General features: G+C 36.5%; 1 protein-coding gene across 9 annotated transcripts in view; it reads right to left on the bottom strand.

The window, feature by feature from the left end:
* L3mbtl4 (L3MBTL histone methyl-lysine binding protein 4) overlaps positions 1-27,111 on the bottom strand; it is a 520,509-nt gene that overhangs the window by 345,731 nt on the left and 147,667 nt on the right. For all 9 annotated transcript variants that reach the window (XM_047526991.1, XM_047526997.1, XM_047526990.1 and 6 more), the window contains exon 5: positions 8,073-8,164. In XM_047526991.1, coding sequence (XP_047382947.1) covers positions 8,073-8,164 — 92 coding nt within the window. The remainder of the gene's footprint in view (positions 1-8,072; positions 8,165-27,111) is intronic.

Raw genomic sequence — 27,111 nt, 5'->3', positions numbered from 1 at the left:
CACCAGATTAAGTGGTTTTTATCCCAGGGATGCAAGGTTGGTACAACATCTGGAAATCAATAAATGTCATTCATCATATCAACAGACTTAAAGTTAAGAAACACATGATTATTTCAATAGATGCAGAAAAAGCATTTGATAAAATACAGCATCCCTTCATGCTCAAAACACTAGAAAAAATTGGGGTAGTGGGAACATTCCTTAACATTATAAAGGCCATCTACGCTAAGCCCATGGCCAATATCATTCTAAATGGTGAAAAACTGAAAGCGTTCCCCCTAAAAACTGGAACAAGGCAGGGATGCCCTCTTTCACCACTTCTATTCAACACCGTCCTTGAGACTCTAGCCAGAGCAATTAGACAAACCAAAGAAATTAAAGGGATACGAATAGGAAAAGAAGAACTCAAACTATCCCTGTTCACTGACGACATAATTATATATTTAGAGGAACCTGGAAATTCCACCAGAAAACTTTTAGAACTCATAAGTGAATTCAGTAAAGTAGCGGGTTACAAGATCAATGCTCATAAATCCAATGCATTTTTATACATAAGTGATGAATCTTCAGAAAGAGAAATTAGGAAAACTACCCCATTCACAATAGCATTGAAAAAAATAAAATACTTGGGAATCAATCTCACAAAAGAGGTGAAAGACCTCTACAATGAGAACTACAGAACACTAAAGAAAGAAATTAAAGAAAACCTTAGAAGATGGAAAGATCTCCCATGTTCTTGGATAGGAAGAATTAATATTGTCAAAATGGCCATACTACCTAAAGTGCTATACAGATTCAATGCAATTCCAATTAAAATCCCAATGATGAACCTTGCAGAAATAGAGCAAGCAATTGTGAAATTCATCTGGAAGAATAAAAAACCCAGAATAGCTAAAGCAATCCTCAGTAGCAAGAGCGAAGCAGAAGGTATCGCAATACCAGATCTTCAACTCTACTACAAAGCAATAGTAACAAAAATGGCATGGTATTGGTACCCAAATAGACAGGTAGATCAATGGTACAGAATAGAGGACATGGACACAAACCCAAATAAATACAATTTTCTCATACTAGACAAAGGGGCCAAAAATATGCAATGGAGAAAAGACAGCCTCTTCAACAAATGGTGCTGGGAAAACTGGAAAACCACATGCAATAGAATGAAATTAAACCCCTATCTCTCACCCTACACAAAACTCAACTCAAAATGGATCAAGGACCTCAGAATCAGACCAGAGACCCTGCATCTTATAGAAGAAAAAGTAGGTCCAAATCTTCAACTTGTTGGCTTAGGATCAGACTTCCTTAACAGGACTCCCAAAGCACAAGAAATAAAAGCAAGAATCAACAACTGGGATAGATTCAAACTAAAAAGTTTTCTCTCAGCAAAGGAAACTATCAGCAATGCGAAGAGAGAGCCTACAGAGTGGGAGAATATCTTTGCCAACCATACTTCAGATAGAGCGCTAATTTCCAGAATCTATAAAGAACTCAAAAAACTCTACACCAAGAATACAAATAATCCAATCAACAAATGGGCTAAGGAAATGAACAGGCACTTCACAGAAGAAGATGTACAAGCAATCAACAGATATATGAAAAAATGTTCAACATCTCTAGTAATAAGGGAAATGCAAATCAAAGCTACCCTAAGATTTCATCTCACCCCAATTTGAATGGCGATTATCAAGAACACATGCAACAATAGGTGTTGGCGAGGATGTGGTGAAAAAGGAACACTCATACATTGCTGGTGGGGTTGCAAATTAGTGCAGCCACTCTGGAAAGCAGTATGGAGATTCCTCAGAAAGCTTGGAATGGAAACACCATTTGACCGAGCTATCCCACTCCTTGGTCTATACCCAAAGGAATTAAAATCAGCATACTACAGAGACACAGCCACATCAATGTCCATTGCTGCTCAATTCACCATAGCCAGATTGTGGAACCAACCTAGATGCCCTTCAGTTGATGAATGGATAAAGAAACTGTGGCATATATATACAATGGAATATTACTCCGCAATGAAGAATAAAATTATGAAGATAAAATTATGGCATTTGCAAGCAAATGGATGAAATTGGAGAATATCATGCTAAGTGAGATAAGCCAATCTCAAAAAACTAAAGGACGAATGATCTCGCTGATAAGCGGATGAGGACATATAATGGGGGGTGGGAGGGGTTAGCATTAGGGTTAGGGTTAGGTTTAGGGTTAGGGATAAGGAGTAGGGTAAGAATGAAGGAAAGAAGGACTGTATAGAGGGAAAAGAGGGGTGGGAGGGGTGGGGTGGAAGGGAAAAAAAATAATCAAACATCATTGCCCTATGTAAATGTATGATTACACAAATGGTATGCCTTGACTCCATGTACAAATAGAGAAACAACATGTATCCCATTTGTATACAATAGTAATAAAAAAAAAAATCTATGCCCCAAACAATGGCTCATCCATGTATGTCAAACAAATCCTTCTCAATTTTAGAAACCAAACAGACCACAACACAATAATTCTAGGTGATTTTAACACACCTCCCTCACCACTGGACAGATCTTGCAAACAAAAATTGAACAAAGAAACCATAGATCTCAATAACACAATCAATAATTTAGACTTAACAGACATTTATAGAACATACCATCCAACCAAGAACAAATACACTTTCTTCTCAGCAGCACATGGATCCTTCTCTAAAAGAGACCATATATTATGCCACAAAGCTAATGTTAGCAAATACAAGAAGATAGAGACACTACCTTGTATTCTATCAGATCATAATGGAATGGAATTAGAAATCAATGATAAAATAAAAACTGAAAATACTCCAATACCTGGAGACTAAATAATATGCTACTGAATGAAGAATGGATAACAGAAAACATCAGGGAGGTGATAAAAAAAATTCTTAGAGGTAAACGAGAACAATGATACAACATATCAAAATATCTGGGACACTATAAAAGCAGTACTAAGAGGAAAATTCATTGCGTTGAGTACATTCAAGAAAGGAATAAAAAGTCAACAACTAAATGACCTAACCTTACATCTCAAAGCCCTAGAAAAAGAACAGAACAACACCAAAAGTAGAAGACATCAATAAAACTGAAACAAAAGAAACAATTCAAAAAATTGACAAAACAAAAAGTGGGTTCTTCGAAAAAGTAAACAAAATTGATAATCCCTTAGCTACACTAATGAAGAGAAGGAGAGAGAAAACTTACTAAAAGTTGTAATGGAAAAGGAAATGTCATGAAGACACCATCAAAAGACACAACATGATTAGAAATTACTTTGAAAATCTATACTCCAACAAAATAGAAAATCTCAAAGAAATTGACAAGTTTCTAGAGACATATGATCCTCCCAAACTGAATCAGGAGGACATACACAATTTAAACAGATCAATTTCAAGCAATGAAATAGAAGCCATCAAAAGCCTACCAACCAAGAAAAGCCCAGGACCAGATGGATTCTCAGCCAAGTTCTACAAGACCTTCAAAGAAGAACTTATTCCAATATTCTTCAAAGTATTCCATGAAATAGAAAAGGAGGGAACCCTTCCAAACACATTCTATGAGGCTAGTATCACCCTGATACCAAAACTAGACCAATATCCCTGATGAATGTATACACAAAATCCTTAACAAAATTCTGGTAAATTGCATACAAAAACATATTAAGAAATTGTGGACCATAATCAAGTAGGGTTCATTCCGGGGATGCAAAGTTGGTTCACCATCCAGAAATTAATAAATGTAATTCATCACACCAATAGACTTAAGAATCATAAGATTATTTCAACAGATGCAGAGAAAGCATTTGACAAAATACAACACCTCTCAAAACACTAGAAAAAACAGGGATGTTAGGAACATACCCCAACATGGTAAAAAGTACTTATGCTAAGCCCATGGCAAAGATCATTCTTAGTGGAAAAAAACTGAAAGCATTCCCTCTGAAAACTGGAACAAGACAGGGGTGCCTACTTTCACCACTTCTATTCAACATAGTATTGAAAACTCTAGCCAGAGCAATTAGACAGACCAAAGAAGTTAAAGGGATATGAATAGGAAAAGAAGAACTCAAACTGTCACTATTTGCTGATGACATGATTCTATATTTAGAGGATGAAAAACTCCACCACAAAATTTCCACAACGTAGCAGGATATAAAATCAACACTTATAAATCTAGTACATTTCTAATTGTAAGTGATGAACCCTCTGAAAGAGAAATTAGGAAAACTACCCCATTCACAATAGCCTCAAAAAAAAATACTTAGGAATCAATCTAACAAGAGGTTAAAGAGTAAAGAAAGAAATTGAAGAAAACCTTAGAAGATGGAAAGATCTCCCACATTCTTGGATAGGCAAAATTAACATTGTCAAATGGTCATACTGCCAAAACTATTATACAGATTTAATGCAATTCCAATTAAAATTCCAATGACATTCTTCATAGAACTAAAAAAAAAAAAATCATGAAATTCATTTGGAAAAATGAGAGACAGAAAGCCAAAGCAATCCTGGGCAGGAAGAGTGATGTTGGAGGTTTCACAATACCAGACCTTAAACTATACTATAAAGCAATAGTAAGACGAACTGCATGGTGTAGGCATCAAAATAAACAGGTAGATCAATGGTACAGAATAGAAGACAGACAAACCCACATAAATACTGTTATCTCATATTAGACAAAGGTACCATAAACATACAATGGAGAAAAGATAACCTCCTCAACAAATGGTGCTGGCAAAACTGGAAATCCATATACAGTAAAATGAAATTAAACCCCTATCTCTCACCCTGTACAAAACTCAACTGGAAATGGATCAAGGACCTAGGAAATTAAACCCAATACCCTGCAACAAACAGAAGAAAATGTAGATCCAAAAATTCACCATGTTGGCTTAGGACCAGACTTCCTTAACAAGACCCCCAGAGTGCAAAAAATAAATGTAAGAATCAATAAATGGGATGGATTCAAACTAAAAAGTTTTTTCTCAGCAAAGGAAACAATCAATAGTGTGAAAAGACAACCTACAGAGTGGGAGAAAATCTTTTCCACACACTTCAGACAGAGCACTAATCTCCAAAATGTATAAAGTACTTAAAAATCTTTACACCAAAAATAAAAAGAATCCAATCAATGGGCTAAGGAACTGGGCAGACACTTCACAGAAGAAGATGATCTATAAATATATGAAAAAGTGCTCATCATCTTTAGTAAATAGAGAAATGAAAATCAAAACCACCCTAAGATTTCATCTCACTCCAACTACAATGTCTATTATCAAGAATACAAGCAACAACAGGTGTTGGCGAGGATGCAGGGAAAAAGATACACTCATCCATTGCTGGTGGAGTTGCAAATTGGTGCAGCCACTCTGGAGAGCAGTGTGGAGATTCCTTAGAAAACCTGAAATTGAACCATCATTTGACCCAGTCATCCCACTCCTTGGCCTATACCCAAAGGACTTAAAATCAGCATACTACAGAGATACAGCCACATCAATGTTCATAGCTGCTCAATTCACAATAGCTAGATTGTGGAACCAACCTAGATGCCCTTCAACTGATGAATGAGTAAAGAAACTGTAGTATATATAATATATAATGGAATATTATTCAGCCATAAAAAGAATAAAATTATGGCATTTGCTGGTAAATGGATGGAGTTGCTATGTGAAATAAGCCAAGCCCAAAAAACCAAAGGTCAAATGTTTTCTCTAATAAGTGAATGATGATACATAATGAGGGGGGTGATAAGAGAAAGAATGGGGTAACTCTTTGGAAAGTTGTAGAGGGAAATGGGGTGGGATGGGGTGGGGAAAGGAAAGATAGTGGGCTAAGACAGACATTATTACCCTATGTACATATATGATTACATGAATGGTGTGAATCTACATTGTGTACAATCATAGAAATGAAAAGTTGTAACCCATTTGTGTATAATGAATCAAAATGCAGTCTGTAAAAATTTTAAAACTTAAAATTAAAAAAATTTTTTAAATAAAATAAAAAATAAAAAGAGATTGAAGAACTTGGCATAAGGAAAAGCTCAGTCGTGACAAAACTGTTGGCAGATTTCAAAATTTTAAGCTCAGAGACAGAAATTGTAATTATTCATTAATGTTACCAACAAATATTTTGTTTTTTAAAATATACATCATTATAATTAACAAGTATTAGTACATGGCTCTTTTCTTCTTGTACTGTAATTTTTATTTATTCATTTATTTGCTTATTTATTTATTGTGATGCTGGGGATAGAACCCAGGGCCTCATCCATGCTAGGCAAACACTCTACTACTGAAATAAATAACCATCTTCATAATATTTTCTTTATTTCTTTATGGGCATAATAATAAAGCTCAAAAAAAATTTTAACAAACTAAATAAAGAAGGTATGTAACTAAAAAATATAACTAATAATTTAGACAAAACAAAAATATAGACTATTCCATCAATGACTGAATATACTTTCTTCTCAGCAGCACTAAATGGGCAAAGGAACTGAATAAACACTTCACAGAAGAAGAAATATGAATGGTCAAAAAATTCATGAAAAAATATTCAACATCTCTAGAAATTAGAGAAATAAAAATTATAACTACACAGGTTTTATCTTACTCCAGTCCAAATGGCAATTATTAAGAATACAAGTAACAATAAATATTGGTGAGGATATGGGGAAAAAAGTACACTCATACATTTCTGATGGGAATGCAAATTGGTACAGCCACTCTGGAAAGCAATATAGAGAGTCCTCAGAAAACTTGGAATGGAACCACCATTTGAACAAGTTATCCTACTCCTTGGTATATACCCAACGGACTTAAAATCAGCATACCGCAATGATGCAGCCTCATCAATTTTATAGCAACTTAATTCACTACACCTAAACTATGGAACCAACATAGGTGCCTTTCAACAGATGAATGCATAAAGAAAATGTGGTAGATATACACAATAGAATATTACTCAGTCATAAAGAAGAATGAAATCATGGCATTTGCTGGCAAATGGATATAACGGGAGACTATCATGCTAAGTGAAATAAACCAGTCCCCAAAAAGCAAAAGTTGAATGTTCTCTCTGATAGTGGATACTAACATACAATAAGCGGGGAGAGGGAAGATAGTAGTTCACTGAATTAGACAGAGGGGAATGAAAGGAAGAAAGGGAGGATAAGCATAGGATAGACAGGAGAATGAATTGTACATAACTTTGTTCACATAACTACAAGTGTTTATATATGAATACAGGACCAGTGTAACTCCACATCATGTACAACCACAAGCCTGGGATCCTAATTAGAACACATAATACTCCTTGTATGTATAATATGTCAAAACACATTCTAATGCCATGTACATCTAAAAAGAACAAATAAAAAAGGAAAAATAAATAAAATGCAATGATGCAAATCTGATGGAATTCTTCATATAAATTCTTCTAAAACAGTGAAAACTCAGACCAAGAATAGGAAGGTCAGCAAACAATTTGACACCTTGGGTATAGATGATCCTTGTGGCTGCAAGATCCTAATGCCAGTCATCACTTGGTTAAGCAAGACTACACTGGCTGCTTTGTACAGCTTTCTAGTTGCTTTTTCATGATTCAGGGGTTCCATTATCTTCTCCAACATCTTGCTTGACCCACCACTGCCATGCAACACATTAAAGCAAATCCCTGTAATGTGGCCCTTTGGTGTGTATATGCAAATAATATCAGCTGAGAAGGATAAAAATTAACTTACTGAGCATTTATATGCAGTAGTATTTCATGTCCTTTATGTGTGCAATTGATTTAGTCCTCCAACAACCCAAGCGGGTAGGCAGCATGCTTTTCCTACTTTACAATGACATTCCCAATGTCAAAGAGCTGACAGGACTGTGGCAGAACTAAGGTTAAAATCCAGCTCCAGCATATGCTTGGAAACAGTAAGGCACTGATGAGTTTCATTAGGTCATTTCCTAATTCCACCTCCAAATTCCAATGAATTAATGGGTTATATAGACAAATGAATTCATTTTGTTTAATATAAAATGTAAGACCTCCAATGGCTGACCTTGGAAAACAGCTCAACAGGTGCTGCTACAGCATTCTGTTCTTTCAAGTACTGCTCCCAAGACCAGGGTTCTTGTGTAGCCACTGAAGGGGCTGAAAGAAAAAATAAAGGGTTATCTTCAAGTAGTCTGTGATAGAAAAGTAACAAATTTTTAATTGAAGATAAACACAAGAAGCAAGCATAATAAGTTAGAGACAGAAGACCAGCAACTAGGGGCTAGGGCATGGCTCAGTGGCAGAGCGCTTGCCTAGCATGTAGGAGGCACCAGGTTCGATCCTTAGCACCACAGAACAAATAAAATAAAGGCATCCTACCCATCTACAAGTACAAAAAAAATATTTTTAAAAAGAAGACCAGTCACAAATAAGAGACTATCCCCCACTAAAATCACCCAGCCACATTTTTTTCCTATTTGGAGTAAGTTTATGTTGGATATGTTCACCTCCAGGAAGATACTTGATGAATACTTAAAACAGGTGCTCTCAAAAAGGTTTTCTGGAAAGCTATGGTTTATATTTAAGATAAATAACATGTAAATTTTCTTTTTTCAGTTTGGAGATCGAACCCAGGACCTCCTGCATGCTAAGCAAGTACACTTACCACTTAGCCATATCCCACTTTCTTGAACACTTTGCTTTCTTACCTCTTTTTGGTATAAATGTCAACCAGTCAAAAGGCAATGCGGCAATATTTGTCAAAAGTCTTAAAATTTATTCCTATAATTTGAACCAGCAATTCTTCTTCTAGGAAATTGTCTTAATGAAATCACAGTAGATGTGCTCAAGGGGCAAAACACAGGGTTCTTCTGCTAGAGCTCACATAATAATGAAACATCAGAAATAAACTAAAGGTCCTCCAAGAGGGAGTTAATTAAACTCATTGTGCAGACATGTCATTTTAATAATAGACAGTAAAATCACATTGTAGAAGGCTGTCTAATGGCAGAGATGGTAAGTTAGTACTGAGCAGGGGAAAAAGTTTAGGAAACAAAATAATCCTTTTTGGCAAATATGTAATGGATTATAAAAAAATGAAAATTATGTAAATTGAAATCTTGAATGAAGTCATCTTTAGATGCTAGGATTATAAATAATTTCTTTTCTGTTTTGGTTTTCTGCTTTCCACATTGTCTAGATTAATAGCTAATCACTGTAATTCAATAAGTGTCATTTTTAACAATATAAATCTAGCAAAAAGAATTAGTCTTAAAGTTTACATTCTAAAGCCCAGTAACATCTCCTCTAGAATTATATCCTCAGGGAGTAGTCAAGCACTAATAAACGTTGATGGTAAAAATGTAAATCACAATGCAACTGCAAGAAAGCAAAATAGTGCTAGTGTGGGAGGAAAGTTAACTAAAACTATAGTATATTGTTTTATAGTATATGATTCAGATCATCAAAAACTATATTTTTATTTTTTAAATATTTAATGAAGCATCTTGAGAATTAAAGTGTTAAGTAAAAACCTAAGGACAAATCAGTGTGAATGGTCCTTTGTGTCCCTACTGATGTTAAGTGAAATATGAAATAAGGCACAGAAAGACAAATATCAAATGACTTTACCTATATTTGGAATATAATAACTCACAAAAGCAGAAAATTTAAAGATGATTCCCAGAGGCTGGGGGAGTAGAGGAGGAGAGATGTTTGTCAAAGGGTACTAAGTTTCAGGTAGGCCTGTTATAGAGACTATACAACATGATGACTAAACCTAATGGTAATGTATTATATACTTCAAAATTGTTAAAAGAATAGATTTCTAAGGTTCTCACCAGAAAAAGATGGTAAGTATATGAGGTGATGGATATTACTTACCTTGAGTTCTAATCTTTCCACAGTATAAACCTCTATGAAAGCATTCCATGTATGTAAACTCTGTACATACATGCAATTATTATTTGTCAATTAAACATAAAATAAAAATACAAATTATATTTAGATTATTCTATTATTAAAACACCATTTATTCACATATTTATGTGTGCACACAACATAGGAAAGCAAATGGAAAGAAACAGCAAAAGGTGCTGGGCATGCTGGCCCAATCCTGTAATCCCAGTGGCTTGGGAGGCTGAGGCAGGAGGACTGCAAGTTCAAAGCCAGCCTCAACAACTTAGTGAGACCCTATCTCTAAATAAAATATAAAAAAGGGCTGGGGATGTGGCTCAGGGGTTAAGCACCACTGGGTTCAATCTCTGGTACCAAAAAAAGAAAGAAACAGCAAAATATTACCAGTGGCTATGCATGGATGGTGCAATTAATGAAAATATATTCTTTTCTTGTTACTTTGCACATTTTAAAAATTGTCTACAATCATTATTATGTAATTATACCAATATGTACCCTTGGGAAAATGCTGGTCAAAAAGTGTTGAGTATTAATTTTAACATTTATCATGCTGAAAAAGGTTCCAGAAGATATGAATGGTAAAAGGTCAGAAGTGCACTAGAATTGCTGATGACAGGTGGTAGGACACCTCTAAGTCAACCACTTGCACTCTCTCAGGACAATAAAGGCACCTGATGGAAAAACAAACACAAAATCCCATCAAGTTGTGCAAGATAAACTCCGGTTAGATTTATATATGTTCCTTAATTAAGGTTTTTGGCTTTTTTTTTTTTTTTTTTTGAGCGTTCTAATCTACCAAGAAGAGTGCTATCCTGGGGCTGGGGGTGTAGCTCAGTGGTAGAGCACTTGCCTAGCACATGTGAGCACTAGGTTGGATCTTCAGCACCACATAAAAATAAATAAATTAATACAAAAGTATTGTGTCCATCTAAGAAAAAAAATTTAAAAAGAAAGGGTTCTAACCCACTAGAATAAAAATATAATGCTATTTCAGGCCTAGTTGATTTATTTATTTATTTTTAATAATACACATTATTTTTCCTTTGACATCGAAAGTATCACTGACAACAAAAGAGTAAATTCAGGAAATTAAAAATTCATATTGATTTAAAGTAAAAAAAGACAAAAAAGCATGGACATTAGCACTCACTATTAGTCATAACACTAAATAGTTATTGCTGAGAAATACATTACTAAAGTGTGATAACTCTTTAAAGAATTTTAACCATCAAATAAGACTAACAGAATTACCATGGATGGATTTTCTTGTCTCAAAATACCAAGACATCACCATGTGATTTCATCAAGGATTTTAGTCGGTTAGCCCATTACAGTGCTAAAAGTTCTGCTGCCATTTCTACATCTCACAACACGAGTTCTTCTGCTAAACACAGAAAGCAATATGGCAAACCCTGAAGATGCTCTGACAAGATTATTCAACTTCCCTATCTTTTTGCAGCATTGCAATTATGTGCTTTACAAAAAAACATTACAGCAGTGTTGGCTCTAAAGCAAATACAGATATCTCATTTTCTACAACAGCTGTGTTCTTAAAAAGATTGTGTGTAATTTCTCAATTTAATCATATTTCCAATTGTCATACATAATCATTTTGCCAAAGTAAATCATATCTAAGACCTCCCTTTGTGATTACATAAGTATGCAGAGAACCTTTTAAAATTTATCATAAAAAGAAAACATAATATCAGACAATAAAAATTTTCAATGAATTAAATATTTTGTAAAGCAAGAGAATTATTCAGCAATGTGGTGCCTGCTGGGAAGATAGGAGAACACTCACAGCCTATGGACAGGCCCTCCTGAACCACTGACCCCCATGGGACTTCTACCCCCTCCTGTCTCTCATCATGTGATTTCATTAATTCCCACAGGGATTATATGAGCTACAATTAACCAACTTGCTTATTTTCAACTAGAATGTAAGTCTCTAAAGTGAAGGGACTTTGTGGGTTTTGTTCTTCACTGTACTTCCGGGGCTTTAACCCTACCTGGACATATGTATTTGATTGAGTTAAAAGGAAAGAAGGAAGGCTTTCATGAATTCAAGGATATATATTTTGACCAACTCACTCTCAGTTTCCCAGAGAGAAGGAACCAATAATGAGAGAGCACCAGTGCAAGCACCAATATTTTAATGCAATATACTACATATATGGTACTCATTTTAAAGAATATAAGCTATACTACAGATATGGTACTTGCTTCATAAAATATTGGATATGCATATGGCTTTTTAAACCCTAAATTTGATTTCTTTTTACTATTCTCACTGGTTAACTGGATAATTAAAATGCTCCAATTATTCTTCTGCTGCTAAATGTTCAGTAATATAGAAAATATATTTCTATAGTATCTGCCACTAAATATATAGTCATCATATTCCAGGTTCTGAATTAGATGGTTGGGGTGTATGTGTGTACACATGAATATATGTGAGCATATATATTTCCATTTATTGTTTTTGTTTGTTTTGTTTTATTTGAGTAGGGGTCTTGTTACATTGCCCAGGCTACCCTCAAACTCCCGGGCTCAAGCAATCCTCCCACTTCATTCTGTAAAACAGTTAAGTCTGCCAGTGCACTCTACCAAGCCCAGCTTCCATTTATTCTTTACCACACTGAATATTAGATTAAAAATTGAATTTTGTAATTGTAAAAAATTGAAGCTCACAGATTTCACAACTGAAATGGTCTGGAATTAAACAAAATTCCTAGCCCACATTAGTACACACAGCCTAAATGTAACAGAAATGCTTATGAAATTATTAACTTTTAAGGTAAAAGCACCATAAAATTAAGTTTCAGGGAAATTAATAAGCTCACTCATTGATGGTGGTTTTGCAAATATAATTAAAACTTTTGAAAATTATGTTGAAACTATGTATTTATAACTAGAAAATAAGGTGTTGATATTCAATGATCTATTCATCCCAATTTTAATATTTAATCTAAGAAATGCAAAGGAAATAAATGTAGCCTTTACTACAGTACAAATATCAACAAGTCAAATAAATTATAGTTATGAAGATCACATAATAGTTCTTTGTTAATATTAATTAATCAGAGTTGAGCAGTTTGTATATACATTAGCATTAGAACTGTACTTGTTTCATATGAATAAAAATTATAAGAAAAAAATGGAGATCAAGTGTTAAAGTGATACAAACTGTCAAGCAATGCAGGACAAAGGCTGACAGATTTGGCTGGTGAAGAAGAAGCCCTTTTTTTATATTCAGATAGTTTACCTCTTACTTGAACAGCTAAAGGGGTTAGTGTCCCATGACCCTGGCACAGAATTAAGAGCAGTCAAATAATATAACTGTCAGACATTCTGTGCCCTGTTGCTAAGGAGTCAAAGTCATGCTGCAGCAAGGCACTTTAGAGCCTGCAGCTGAAGAGGGGGACTTGACAAAGCTCCAACCTCTCAGAAGGAGCATGGCATTGTCTCACAATGGCCTCCTCCAAGGCATGGAGCAGCATAAAGTGGCCTTGAAGCAGCTCCTGGGCAGCCCCCATGCTCTCATGCTTAGGAGGCTCACAGAGCATTCTGTTATGGAAAATGACCTGTGATTAAACCTTGGCTTCCTGGCCATTTGGATGCCTATGTGGTTACCAGGGCCCCATGGTATAGTCCTTCCCCTATGAAAGGTGAATTTCACTTTTTAAAAACAATGGAAACACAACACTTCTCTTGTGTGGAAGTATGCAGGGCCATCTCTTTCTTTCTCCAGCAGTGTTAGGTGGGGTGTGCATATGTATTTCTTTTCTTCTAACACCAAGGAAGACTACCTGAGTTTCACCTGCAAGTCAGAGGAGTTTGGCTTACATGGCCTCAGCCATATTTGTAGATCAGCAAAACTCACAGCAATTCCTATCACAAAAAGTGATAACTAATACCTTGCAGAGATGTCACACTCACACTTTACCAGTCCTAAATATTGTTTTGTTCTGCACACACCTTGAAGTTTGTTGGATTCTTCATCAGATTGGCAAGACCAAAGGAAATAAATTGAAAGCAAAGAATATGTTAAACAATTTAAGAAAGTTCACAAAAAATGTCAAGAAAGCAAGATGGCAGCAGCAGGTCTCTTGGCCAAAATAATATGATGAGATGAAAAACTACTTTAAGTACTTAGCATCTCCTTATGCCACTACTACTGCAGGAGGTGAGGTGGCTGTGAACATGTCCCATTCTGCAGCTCTTGTTTTACAAAAAACAAAGCAAAACAAAAAGATGGCCATAAACCAGTGTCTTCCATGTTCATAACTACATTTCTTGCCTGCAACCTGAGGTAGAGGCTCACAGACTATCAATAAAGGGGTGAGAGAGGAGCCACATTGAACCCAGTCAGAAATGTTCCCAGACATTTCCAGTGGGGTCAACTACAGAAATAATGGTCCAAGTGAGGGAAGTGCTAGGAAGTAGTTCAACTCTGGGCCATGTAGTAGAGTTGGAGGGTCATTTTCTTAGAAAAACACATCCAATGGTGTGGCAAAATACAGAAGTTCAGTGGAACATAAGCTAAGAAAGGACAGACTTGATGCTCAGATGGGTTGAAGGATACTGCAGTAACCGATTTTCTTAATGGTATGTCCACATGGCCTTATTTTATGAGCCAACGGGCACAGCTCCCTGGGTCAGACCAACTCCTTACAGACAGGCAAACACAGAGAGGCACAGAGCTTTTGTTCTCAGACATGTTTCTCTTGTGAAGTGCCCACAATGTCTAACAGGCTTGGGCACAATATCACACTTTCTGAAGGGGCTCATGCACTAAGTATGACACATGTCAGACCAGACACACCTTTACCTTTGGGAACTTTTTAGATAATCTAAACCATAACTGTCATTTTGGATGTAGAGTTCTGAATAACTAAGTTTATTAAATTAATAAAAATATTTATTTCATTTTTCAGTTCTTAATATGAATAACTTTCACATAGGTATACTAACATTTTTGCTCTCAGCTCTTCTTATAAAATTCATATCATAAAAACAGCATGTTGTTTAAATATGGAGAGAAGCCCTAGCTAAACGACATCTTGCCATACCACTTTTTCAAACCTTACATTTCTCCCTAGCAAGCTCCATTTTTTTTAACAAAGATATCCTATCAGAATTCCCCACACCAGACACCCTACAAACAGAACAGTCTGGTAGCTCCACACCCTCACACTCAGCTTCCCATTCATATACCTCAGAGAGTAGAGACTGAAAAATCAACAAGAGACAAACTTGTCTCTCAGGGCAATAAGCCTATCCAGTTCTAATAAATGCACAACATTTATTAGTAATTTTCTGAACTGAAATTAAAAATGGCAGGGGGTAAAGAATGAATAAATTACCCCTCTTAAGGACAGAACGTGGTTGGGAATATAGCTCAGTGTTAGAGCACTTGCTTAGCATCCCCAAAGCCCTGAGTTCCATTCCCAGTACTGAAAAAAAAAAAAAAATTAGACCTGTAAATCTGAAGACTCCTGTTTCAGTCAGCTCCTTCCAATTTTTTTAATTGCAAACACAACCTTTCACACAATACTTTGACCCCATCCCTCCATGTTTTATTGGTGCATTATAGTTGTATATATTGATGGATTTGTTTTTACATATTCGTATGTACACACAATATAACCTAACAACATAATTTGGCCAATATCACTCTTTGGCACTCCCCGCTCCCTTCCTGCCTCTCACCCCTTGGTCCCTTTCCTCTACTGATCTCCCTCTGATTTTTAGGAGACCCACCCTCACCTTTGTTTTCCTTTTTCCTCTCTAGCTTTTGCATTTGAGAGAAAACAGGAACCTTAATCTCCTGAGTTTGACTTATTTCACGTAACATGATGGTCTCTAGTTCCATCAATTTTCCTGCAAATGCCATAATTTCATTTTTCTTTATGATCAAACAGAACTCCATTGTGTATATATACCACATTTTCTTTATCCATTCATTTGTTGATGGACACCTAGGTTGGTTCCAGAGTTAGGCTATTGTGAACTATGCTGCTATAAACATGGGTTTGCTTGTATCACTGTATTAAGACAACTTTAATTCTTCAGGCAAAACACAGAAAAGTGGTACAGTTGGGTCACATGGTGGTGTCACGCCTAGTCTTTTGAGGAGCTTCCACACTGATTTCCATAATGGTTATACTAATTTACAGTCCCACCAAGAGTGTAAAGGTGTTCCTTTTTCTCCACATCCTCTCCAGCATTTATTATTATTTGTATTCTTGATGACTGCCATTCTGACTGGTGTGAGATAAAATCTCAATGTAGTCTTGATTTCCATTTCCCTAATTGCTAATGATATTGAACATTTTTTCATGTATTTGTTGACCACTTATATTTCTTCTTTTGAGAAGTGTTTGGCCCCATTTCTAAAGCTGTGCTGAGTAAAGCTCTATCAGAGAATATGTGAGAAATAATTGTCAGTAGCAACCAACCAATTTTATAATACACTGTTATAGTAATGCCTTCTTTTGGAAGTATTCTTACAAAGCACCCACAACTGGAAATGATATAATCTTCCTAATGTTAACAACTTATCATTGCTGAATAATAACCCCCTGAAGCAGCAGCTCCCTGAGTACACCTGTGCTTTCCAAACTCAGGTTTTAATAACTGACACGTTTCTGCAGCAAGGATTTCTCCATGATCCACCTACAATATTTTTCATTTGTACATTCAGTCTGCTTTTTGTTTCAGTCCAAATGAATTTAAAAATCATTTATTGCTCATCTCCCCAGGCAAATCAGGTACTGAGTGGGATGAGATGCTCAGAGAACTTGACTTCTGTCCACACACAATATTTGCACGGGGTGGTGGGAGACACAAGTAAACAGATCGATGTCACCCACACCGTCACATAGGGCCAGACTGGATGGATTGATGAATAAGCAAGCAGACCCAGGAGCTAATTTGAACTAGTTAAGAAACCCAAACAATGAGTCTGGGAACAAAATGAAGGATTAACTGAACAGAGAAAGCTTCCAGGAGGCCATTGTTTTTTGACATAAACAAAAGTTTAAAAGGCAATCCAGGGAGAAGTTGAGTGCAGTATAAGCAAAGCAGGAGAGGCTGGGAAAGCAGAGCTGCCTCTGCAAGCACCAGAGTCTGGGAAGCATTGGACATAAATCCCATAGGGATCCACAGAACAGAGGCCAGAGTGCTGGACTAGGAGGAGGCAGAGTAAGATCATGGAAGTTCTTCAAAGCCAGCCTAAGGAGCTTGATCTTCACTCTTATGGTTTGGAGAACCATTAGAGAGTTCTGAGTGGCAGAGAACTTGCTTTATGAATCAGCTCTAGGCAAGGATGAACTGGATATGAGAGCGAAGACTGAAGGCTAAGAATGACAATGGGGTAGTTGAGGAAACAGTATTCCTGAGGAAAGGAAGGAAGGAAACTGAGGGAAAACACAGAAATTCAACTGAAAGACCATGACCTACAACTGCCTATGGGTGGATGGTAGAAGGAGAAGGCAAGGATGATCCTGAGGCTCAATCCTGGGTATAGAGAAAGAGAGAAATAGAGGGAGAGAGAGAGAGAGAGAGAGAGAGAGAGAGAGAGCATTCCCAATATAGAATGTTGGAGGAAAATGAAAAGGATTACTTCCAGAAGTGGTGAATTTTAGGTATGTATAATAATATATAATAAATGTGTATCAAACAAAAGGCATTTTGAAAAATTTTTGAAAGAGGCAACAATGAAGAAAATAAATACTAATATAAACCAAGGAGAGAAGGCAAATGGTCTCACAGGAGGTGAGTAGGGAACAGGAGAAGAGGCCTGAGGAACAGCAGAGCTGAAGCAAGATCCCAGGAAACACGAGGAGGCCTGGAAGCCACGGGGACAGAGGGTTGCCAGAGGACTCCCAGAGGGCTGGGAAATCTGAACAGTCAAGTAAGACCAACATCAGAGAAGCAGATGCTGAATTTGAAATCTGGATGTCAATGTAAACATAGTGGAGAGGATTCAGTGGAGAGATAAGAAGCCAAATAGTGCAAAGGAAAGTGGCAAGAATGAACCAGTTTTAAGAGGTCTGCAATGCAGAGGAAGAGGCAGATGACAGGTTCATGTGAGGGGGAAGGACAGTCAAGAGAAAGGAAATCTTTCTTTCCTTTTCATTAAAAAAAAAAAAAAATACAAGCAGTAGTGAGATGATTTCAGTTGAGGGAAATAAACAGAGAAAGAAATGAGGTTCTTAGAAGAGATAGGACAATCCTAGGAGAGGCAGACCAGATGGAAGGTTGAAGGAGGTTTGGATCTTGAATGTCCCTCCAAGTCTCAGGTGTTGAAGGCTTGTTCCCCAGGTGATGACACTGTTGAGAGGTGGTGGAAACTTTAGGAGGTGGGGCTTAGAGGAAGGAAATTTAGGGGGCATGCCTTTGAAGGTAATATGGAGACCCTGATCCCTTCCCTCTTCCCCCGCTCTCAGATTTCTGACCACCACAGGTGAACAGCCTCCCTTACCACATGCTCCTGCTGCCATGATATTCTTCCTCATCATAGGCCCAAAGCAATAAGGCCAAGTGACCATGGACTAAAATCTCTGAAACCATGAGCCTATAAACCCTTCCTCTATTTCAGTTATTTATTTCAAGTATTTTATCACAGCAATAGAAATCTAATACAAGTCCAGAAATAAAAGGGCAGATAGTTAATGAGATGGAGAATAGGAGTTTTAGGTCCTAGGAAAGAAGATGGAAGAAGTCATACCAAATAACCTTGATCTCCTTCAAGATGCAAAGGGCATCTGCTAAGCGTGAGCCTATCGTGGTACCTTTGGGAGCATGAGGAAAGGGGGAGTTATGAACTTAACCAATACTGAAACACAGAAGTACAAAGCAGTCCTGAGAGCCACACTCATTAAACTGGTAGCTCTGCAGAGACAGCGACTATGCCAAGTGACTTTCTCCTGAAGCTTTTGGCAGTCTGGAAGGGGGAGCAGATGGTAAGGTTTGTAGACAGCTGGGAACTGATGAGAAGAGGGCCACTAACAGGAGCTTCGAAGCCAGGAGAATAGCAAAGAGCCTAATTGGTTCTAGGCAAATGAAGTCAAGAAACAACTAATAGAGAACGAGAAGGGGAAAAGCCAAAATATAGGATACAGTTGTTTTGCTTCATTTTTTAAGAGTCCACAGGACTGAAGGAGAGAGAACAACTAGAGGATATGGGAGTGTGATCAAAAAGAGAATTACAGAACTCAAGATATGGTGAATCAACAGCTTATTCACCACAGCATGGCTGAGCATCATGTTTGGTGTCCCAACAAGTTGACAGAAGAATAGCCTATAGGAGCAAAGTGAGGAGAGGCATGCACACAAGTTAATGCACAAAGTGGTTTTCAAAGTATGGCCATCCCCTGGGAATTTGCTGGAAATGTAAAGGTGGGACAGCGCTCCAGAATTAAGGAATCAGAAACTGTGGACATGATCAGCAATCCCATCAAGTGATTATTTCTAACCATTGGAAAATGGTTAAAAATACAAAAATTGGGAGTATCAGTAAACATTTGGGTATCTATCAAATCAGATACTCTTAACAGCAAAAATAAGAATCTGAAGCTGGAGAAAGAGGTGTGACAAAAAGAACATGTCATTTCTACTGAAAGAAAAAACAGAAAGGGAATGAGTGCTGGTATACACAGAGGCCTGGAGGTAAAGAGGAAAAAGGTTGAAAGAAGAAAACACAGATCTGCACATGGAACTATGTATGGGAATGTGTCCCAAGTAGGAACACAGAGTCATGAGACTTTTGGAGGAGTCACCTATGTTTTTATTCATGTTATGACAAGACAAAGAGAAAACTGACCCAAGCCAAGTTCCCACAGATTCAACAAACATTTATTCGATACCCACTATGAGATAGACCCCATGTTAGTGCTAATGATTCAAAGAAAAATAAAATAGAGCTCTTGCCCTTAAGAAGTCTGCAACTTAGTGGAGAAACATAACTATCATAAAAGAAGGAAAATTCAACTGCAGAGACATGAGAAAAGAGCTAAGAATACAAATAGAGTAATCTAATGGTTAAAGACAATAAAACAAGATAAGTAAAATACATAGCATGTCAAACAGCAATAAGTGATACCAAGAATACAAAGCTGAGAAAGGAGTTAGGAAACAATGGGAGGGGCTCTGCAATGCTTCTGAATACAGCAAACTTCTCATCAGAAACACTGGAGGCAAGACGACAATAGAATTGCATCTTTAAAGCACTGAAACTCATAAAACTGTCAAGCAAGAACTATGTAGCCAACAAAAATATCTTTCAAAATGAGAATAAAGTAATAAAATTTTCAGATTAAATAAAAGCTTATTTTTATAGGGTGTACGTTTCCAGTTTTGATTGAGTTCTTCCTCACTACTACATTCATTTATTTTCCTAAAATATTATTATAAAATCTATTTTTCCCTTCAAACATTTAAGTCTTTAATTTATTTGAAATTCAAGTTTGTGTAGATAAAAAGCAGCTGGGCAAGCACACTCTATTAAATAAACTAGAATTTGTTCCCCGAATTGATTTACCATCTTTCTCATATTACATTTTCATATATCTCTTTTCCCCAAATCTATTTTGTTCTGTAGATTCCTGGTCTATTACCATACCACCAGAATGTTGGAAATTTAAGTACAAAATTATTTTATCCCATTTAAATTAAAACTAGTTGGTGTTCTATTTTGGAATCAAGTTAAAAATTCATTTGGAGGTAACTGATATTTTTGTGGCATATCTTTCCATTTGTTCAGATATTAATTTATATTCTTCAATAGAATTTTCTACTTTTCTTCATATAAGGTCTTTCACATTTCATGTTCAATTTATTCTACATATTCTACACCTGGTTGTAAATGGTATTTTCTTTCCTTTTCCATTTCTAAGTACCAATGACTAAAATACAGAAAAGTTAATGGGTTTTTAAAAATTTCTCCTATATACAATCAACTTCAACATTCTTGTATTAATTATAATATTTTGTAATTAGGGTCTTCTGAATTTTCCAGGTGTAATATCATGCCACTTTCAAATGTGTGTGCATGCATATAGGGGATGGAGTGCAATTTTAGGTCTCCTTTCCAAAGTTTGTACTCATTTGACTTTGTTGCTTATTTTACTCACTGAAATCTCAAAATAATTAATATTAATGATGATAGTAGACATCCCTTTTTCTTTATTTGAACTGATAAGTTTTTGATAATCTGCTATTACATTCTGATAAGAACTTTTCCCATAATCAATTCTTTTTTAAGAGCTTTGGGTAGGAATGGCAGTCAAACTTTACCAAAAGACTTTTCAGTGTCTACAGATCATTACATGGCTTTCCCTTTTAGTTTATCAATGTATGAATTACACTAAGTAGATCCTATAATACTGAACCCTGTTTTGTTACTGAACTTTACATTAATGAACAATATACCATCTTTGGTAAAAGGGTATCATTTTTCCAATATATGACTGGATTATATTTGTCAATATTTATTTAGTATTTTATATCTGTGTTCAGATGTGATTTAAAGTCTATAATTTTATTTTATTTTTTGTACTCAGGTTTCACTTGCTACTCCAAAAAAGAACTTTCAACTTCTTCCATGGTCTGGAAGAGTTTATCTATCACTGGAAATAATAAAGATGAAGAAAAATTCAGCTGGACCTCTTAGTCTCTTCTACTGCATATTCAAAGGTTCAACTCTTTTCTCAGGTTAAACTTTTTCTGCATACTCTCAAGTTTGCTAGGAAATATTCCATTCCTCCAAGTTCTCAAATATGTTTCTAAAGAGGTGCACATATTTTTCTTTCTCACATTTGCTTGTTTAAAAACTTCTTCCACATCTTTCTTTATTTTTCTATTCTCATTTAGTAATTAAGTTTAAGGCCACATGGTACACGCTGATTAGTGACCAGGAACACAGAGAAAGAGAAGATTTCAGCAAGGGACTGAACTGAAATGGGTGAAGTATAACTAGGTAGAGTTCACTTCCAGCAGAGTTAAGGCACAACTCTGCCACCAGGTAGAAATAAGTAGTGTAGCAACAAGATGGTAACAGAGGTTACCCAGAGGAAAAGCACAAAATGAGAAGAGAACCATTGTTGAAACAGAGGAGAGGGAAAACCAACACTTTAATGGAAAGTGGAGTAAAGAATTGATCAGAAAGCACTGAGACATAAAAATCAAGAAAGACTGATGTTTCAAAATACAAGGAAAGAACCAGTGAAAAATGAGGAGGTGAGGCTAAGGAGAAGGGGGAAGAAGAGGAAAAGGAGGAGGAGAAGAAATAGTCATCACCTCAGTTGAAAGGTCAAATCAAACCGACAAATGTGGAACACAAGATAGAAGATGAGAAGAAAATGCAAAGTAGACGAAGGGTCACCTCAATCAGGGGTGAATGTTGATCAGGATTCCTCAGTGGACCCAGTTCTATCACTAGAGGAGAATGAAGAGCTCAAGAAATTCAACATTCTTACTGAAATACTCAGGGGAAGGTGAAGTTGGTGATAAAGAGCACACTTGCACATAGATTGCCACTGTTAACTGACGTAGTACTGGTGGAGCAGGTCTATAAAAATAACTCTCACCACTGAGACTCCATAAAAGGAAACTCCTTATAATTAGGAGGTCAATATTAAAATATTCTCCCATGAATACCACCCAATAAGTCATCAAATTAACAACTGTCTATATGCGATGGCAATATTCTTCTCATAACATGATTAACTACATATTTCCCTTGAACTTTTTCTTCTATGTATCCTAGAGACACCCAATGTAATCTATTAAATACAATACAGTTCCAGTGATTGTTGCTACTTTCATTAATTTAATTAATTTTGTCAATCAGAATATAGACTTTCCTCTGTTCCAGATATCCCCTGGTGGGCTCCAATTAATGGACATTCTTAAAATATTATTCAAGATTATTCTTTCTCATGATGCTTTAAAATAAATTCTTTGCAAATCATATCTCAACTTCACAGCTTGTTAACCTTTTGCAACACTAGTCATTCTCAATGAATGTAAGTTTAAAATCCATGAAGAAACATTTAATTTCAGTTCACTAGCAGACCTTTTGGTGCAAAGCAGCATATTTTTATTACTTGGGAAATAAATTAGCACTATTTAAATGAAAATTTAATGTAAAAACTTCTAAAGCAATTTTGTAAAATTTAATTCCTGGAAAGTATATTCAAAGCAACCATGAAGAGGTCTGTTAGTCCACACTGGCATTCTCCCCTCTGAACTTTTTATGACCCTTTTAGAAGGGCATCCCCTTAGACCTGCTTTGAGTTAGTGTTGTATATATATAATGAGAAAATGCAATTACTGTTAGGCTTAATGACCAAAAACTTTACAGTATGGGCTAAAAAAGTTCAATTATGGTACTCTTCCCTTAGCAACATGTACTAAATAATTCCCATTTTCTATAAAAAAAAAATGATTTCACAACGTGGAACTTGAGGTGGGTAGAATAATGGCCTCCCAATATGTCCCTGTCTGTATCCCTGGAAATCATAAAGACATATGGCAGAAGAAACTTTGCAGATGTGGTTATGGTTTTTGAAGTAGGCAGAATAAACAGGTGGGCCCAGGGTAATCACAGGAGTCCTTAAATGGAGACGCTTTCCCAGATATGGTCAGGGAATGATGTGACTATGACTCAAGAGCCAGAGATATAATATTGATGGCTTTGAAAATGCAGCAAGGGCTCATGAGTCAAGGGATGCACATGACTTCTAGAAGCTGAAAAAGGCAAGATCTCAGTCTCCCCAGAGCCTTCAAAAGGAATGAAGCCTTGCCTATGTTAGCCCCATAAGATCCATGTTAGACTTCAAATCTACAGAATTCTAGGATAACTAAATTCTGCTCTTTGAATTCTGCTATGGTTATGGCAGTAAGAAACAGAACCATAGAGCAGGAATAACAAGTACTGATAGTAAACTAGTCAAACTCACAACAAAAAAGTTTATAAATGCTGAATACCTGGGAAGTTTTACAAATTATCATATTCCATTTGTCTGAAAAATAAGAAAAAAATCCATAAATACTGTATTAGTATGGGATAATAGTTATCACATAATAGGTATTACATTCTCTGATTTGAACTGAGGTTCACTGTACAGAATACAGAACAGCTAAGAGAATGTACCTGTAGCTAATTTTCCTGTCTCTGTGAGCTAATGCTCGGGAGCTAAATTATAATATACCAGGTAGACAGCGCCAAAGACCCATTCACCATTCTACTGTTTTTGTACATAAATTCTATCATGCTAATTCTCTAAAGTAATTTTAAATATAGTTGTGAAGAATCAGGGCTGAAATGTATCTAACGAATCAGCTAATCACTTTAAAAATGAAAAACGTGATTTCCCCCAAGGCACAGTTGTGGCATAACTGTCTTATTTCATGGACCAATTACTCTGATAAGCCATAAATGTAGACTAATTTGAGTAACTGGTTTCAAATCCCAGGCATCCTTTCTGTTTTAAAAATCATCAATAAAATAGTTTCCTTGTCAAGTGAAATCTTAAACTACTAAATTCAGATTTGCTGTCATAAAAATTAATTATAACTATGAGAAAAATAATTTCTTCTAAAATTCTAAGCACTGTGAAGACAATTAAAAATATAGAGATAATTAAAAATACAAAAAAAGGGTAGACTCTAGGTAGAATACTTATTAACATACTGCAAAATTAAAATAGCAGTGCCATAAACATATAAAACTTAATTTTGTACAGTTTCATGTTTGTTTAGGGGAAAAAAAATGTTTCTATTTAAAATCAGTATCACACAGATTCTTCCTGGGCACCAACTAACCCAGAGAGTATATACCAAGACCTGGGGCATGTGAAGCTGGACACAGGGTGCCTGGCCCCACCCAGCTGCCCAGGGCTTCTCCTTCCTGACTCTAGGGCCCTGCCTCTGTGCCCTGCTGCCCTCTCTTCCTCTCCTCACATCTGCAGCCTTTTTTTGTTACAACTCAACATGCTCCCCTGTAGAGGTCCTCTGTACTGTTCACCATCTCTGTACACATTTGATGGCCCCCAAAGTCAAACTTGCATGTGAGGCTCCTCTCACCAGCCTCTGATTCAGACCTGATCCCTCAAATGTTCCAAAGGTCTCAGTCTCCACACAAATTAATCCCGGTATCGGCCTTCAAATGTGATCCCAGTTAAGACTATCTACCCTAAATCCAGTGAACCCTGTTCCTAAATCTCTTTGGAATCTGTCTCCTCCTTTTAGTCACCACATGCCCTGTAACAGCTGAGAAAGCCCACCTTGACAACTACTGGCAGTACACTGAAATCTCAGTTCCTCTTCTACTACACCCTCACCCCCAGCCAATAGTTATCTCTCCACAAAGAGGCTATCCCTCTGCTGCACTAAGCTTCATCTTTTTATTAACCATGGGACAATGTCCAGTCAGTTGAGCACAGCATGCAAGGTGCTTGTCCTAGAAGCCAAACTAACTCTCTATCATCAACTGCTCTCTATTCACTAGTTTAACAAACACTCATACAGGACTTACTGTGTACTAGGTTCTCTAGATATAACAAGCTCTACAGTCAAATAAAGACACAACACCTCCCTTATGAACTTTAAAATCCAGAGGGGAGTAATCAACTAGTGTAAAATATGATTATAAATTCTATAAAGTGTTTTCAAAGACTATAAGGCCCTGAGAACCTGGTCTAGGAGATCAGGGAGCTTTACTAACAAGTGGCACTCAAGCCAAAACCTTCAGCAAGACCTGTATTGAAAATTGGGCAAAAAAAAAAAAAAAAACAGATGAGAGAAAAAAGGGCATTCCAGGCAGAAAGGACAGCAGGTTCAAGAGCCCTGGGGAAGTCTCATACGAGGCCAGTGCAGTCAGAGCAGGAGGGAAAAGTGGGCACATCCCAATCTTGGAGTGGCAAGGGTGAAGAGATAGGAAATGGCAAGACTCTGCAGGAATTAGAGACCTTACTAATGATTTTGCCTAAATTGTATCCGTCAGGTAATGGGCAGCATCTGCCCAGTAGAGATAGAGATAGAGGTAGAGATAGAGATATATATTTTGGTTGTAGCGGACATAATACCTTTATTTTACTTTTATGTGGTGCTGAGGATCAAACCCAGGGCTCACATACATGCTAGGCAAGCACTCTACCACTGAGCCACAATCCCAGCCCAGAATCTGACAGGTTTTAAGAAAACAAAATGTAGTGGAAATGACAGAATCAGGCTTATATTCTGAAGAGAATGATCTGGCTGGTTTGCACAGCCTAGAAGAGGTAGTACCAAGAACAGTTCTGGGGAAATGGGCTGAGACATCCAGGCAAGGGATGACAGCTGGGACCTAGAGTGGTACAGGAAAGATATAAAGAAGTGGACAGACATGACAAATATTCCTGATGCAATGAACTTTGATGACGGACTGCCCAAGGGAAGGAGAAAAAAGAAATAAAGTGTCAAGAGGGTCCCTAAGGCCCCAGCTGTGTACTGACAAGGCAGGGCCTTCACTGAACTCAGAGCATCTTCACCCACCTTGAAGCTTGGGGACACGCTTGCCTATGACAACAGTGACTCTAAATCCAGCATGTAAGATCCCTTTGATCCCAAAAGAATTAACACTTTCTAAGTTTTCCAAAACTTTAAAATCTTTATAATCGCATAACTATATATCTTTTAAATCTAATGTTCAACCTATTAAACAGCAAATCCATGTCAAGATCATTTTCCCATGCTCTTCATGTTCATCAAAACAGTCAAAATCTATCGGTAACAATCTTCAATTTTCACATAAAGTGCTTTTCCAAAAAGTTTAAACCTTTAAGGACTCATTTGCTTTATTATATAACTGGAAGCTGCATAGTTCGTTTCTCATGAGCCATTCTTGAACAGTCTCTCTGGGATATAGCTGTATATTTTCTATATACATAGACTTCATATCTGTCGCTCAGAGAAAAATAAGAAAAAAAAATACTAAGAAAATGCTTTGCCTAATGCTAGAGCAAACAGTTTTTAAAACAATCCTCTAGGACTCTCCTGAGAAAAGTATTAGTACTTAAACGAAAAAAAGTCTAAGCTTTTTTAAAAGCAAAAATATAAATTCCCTATTAAAGCTGTTTAAGGAAAATACCATTTATTAAGTATCTACCAAGAGTCCAGTATATTATGGACACTGTCCCATT

This window comes from Sciurus carolinensis, chromosome 15 (genome assembly GCF_902686445.1).
Source record: "Sciurus carolinensis chromosome 15, mSciCar1.2, whole genome shotgun sequence".
In the NCBI taxonomy this organism is placed as follows: domain Eukaryota; kingdom Metazoa; phylum Chordata; class Mammalia; order Rodentia; family Sciuridae; genus Sciurus; species Sciurus carolinensis.
The sequence above is the reverse complement of the archived record's forward strand: the minus strand, read 5'-3'. Positions and strand labels throughout refer to the sequence as shown.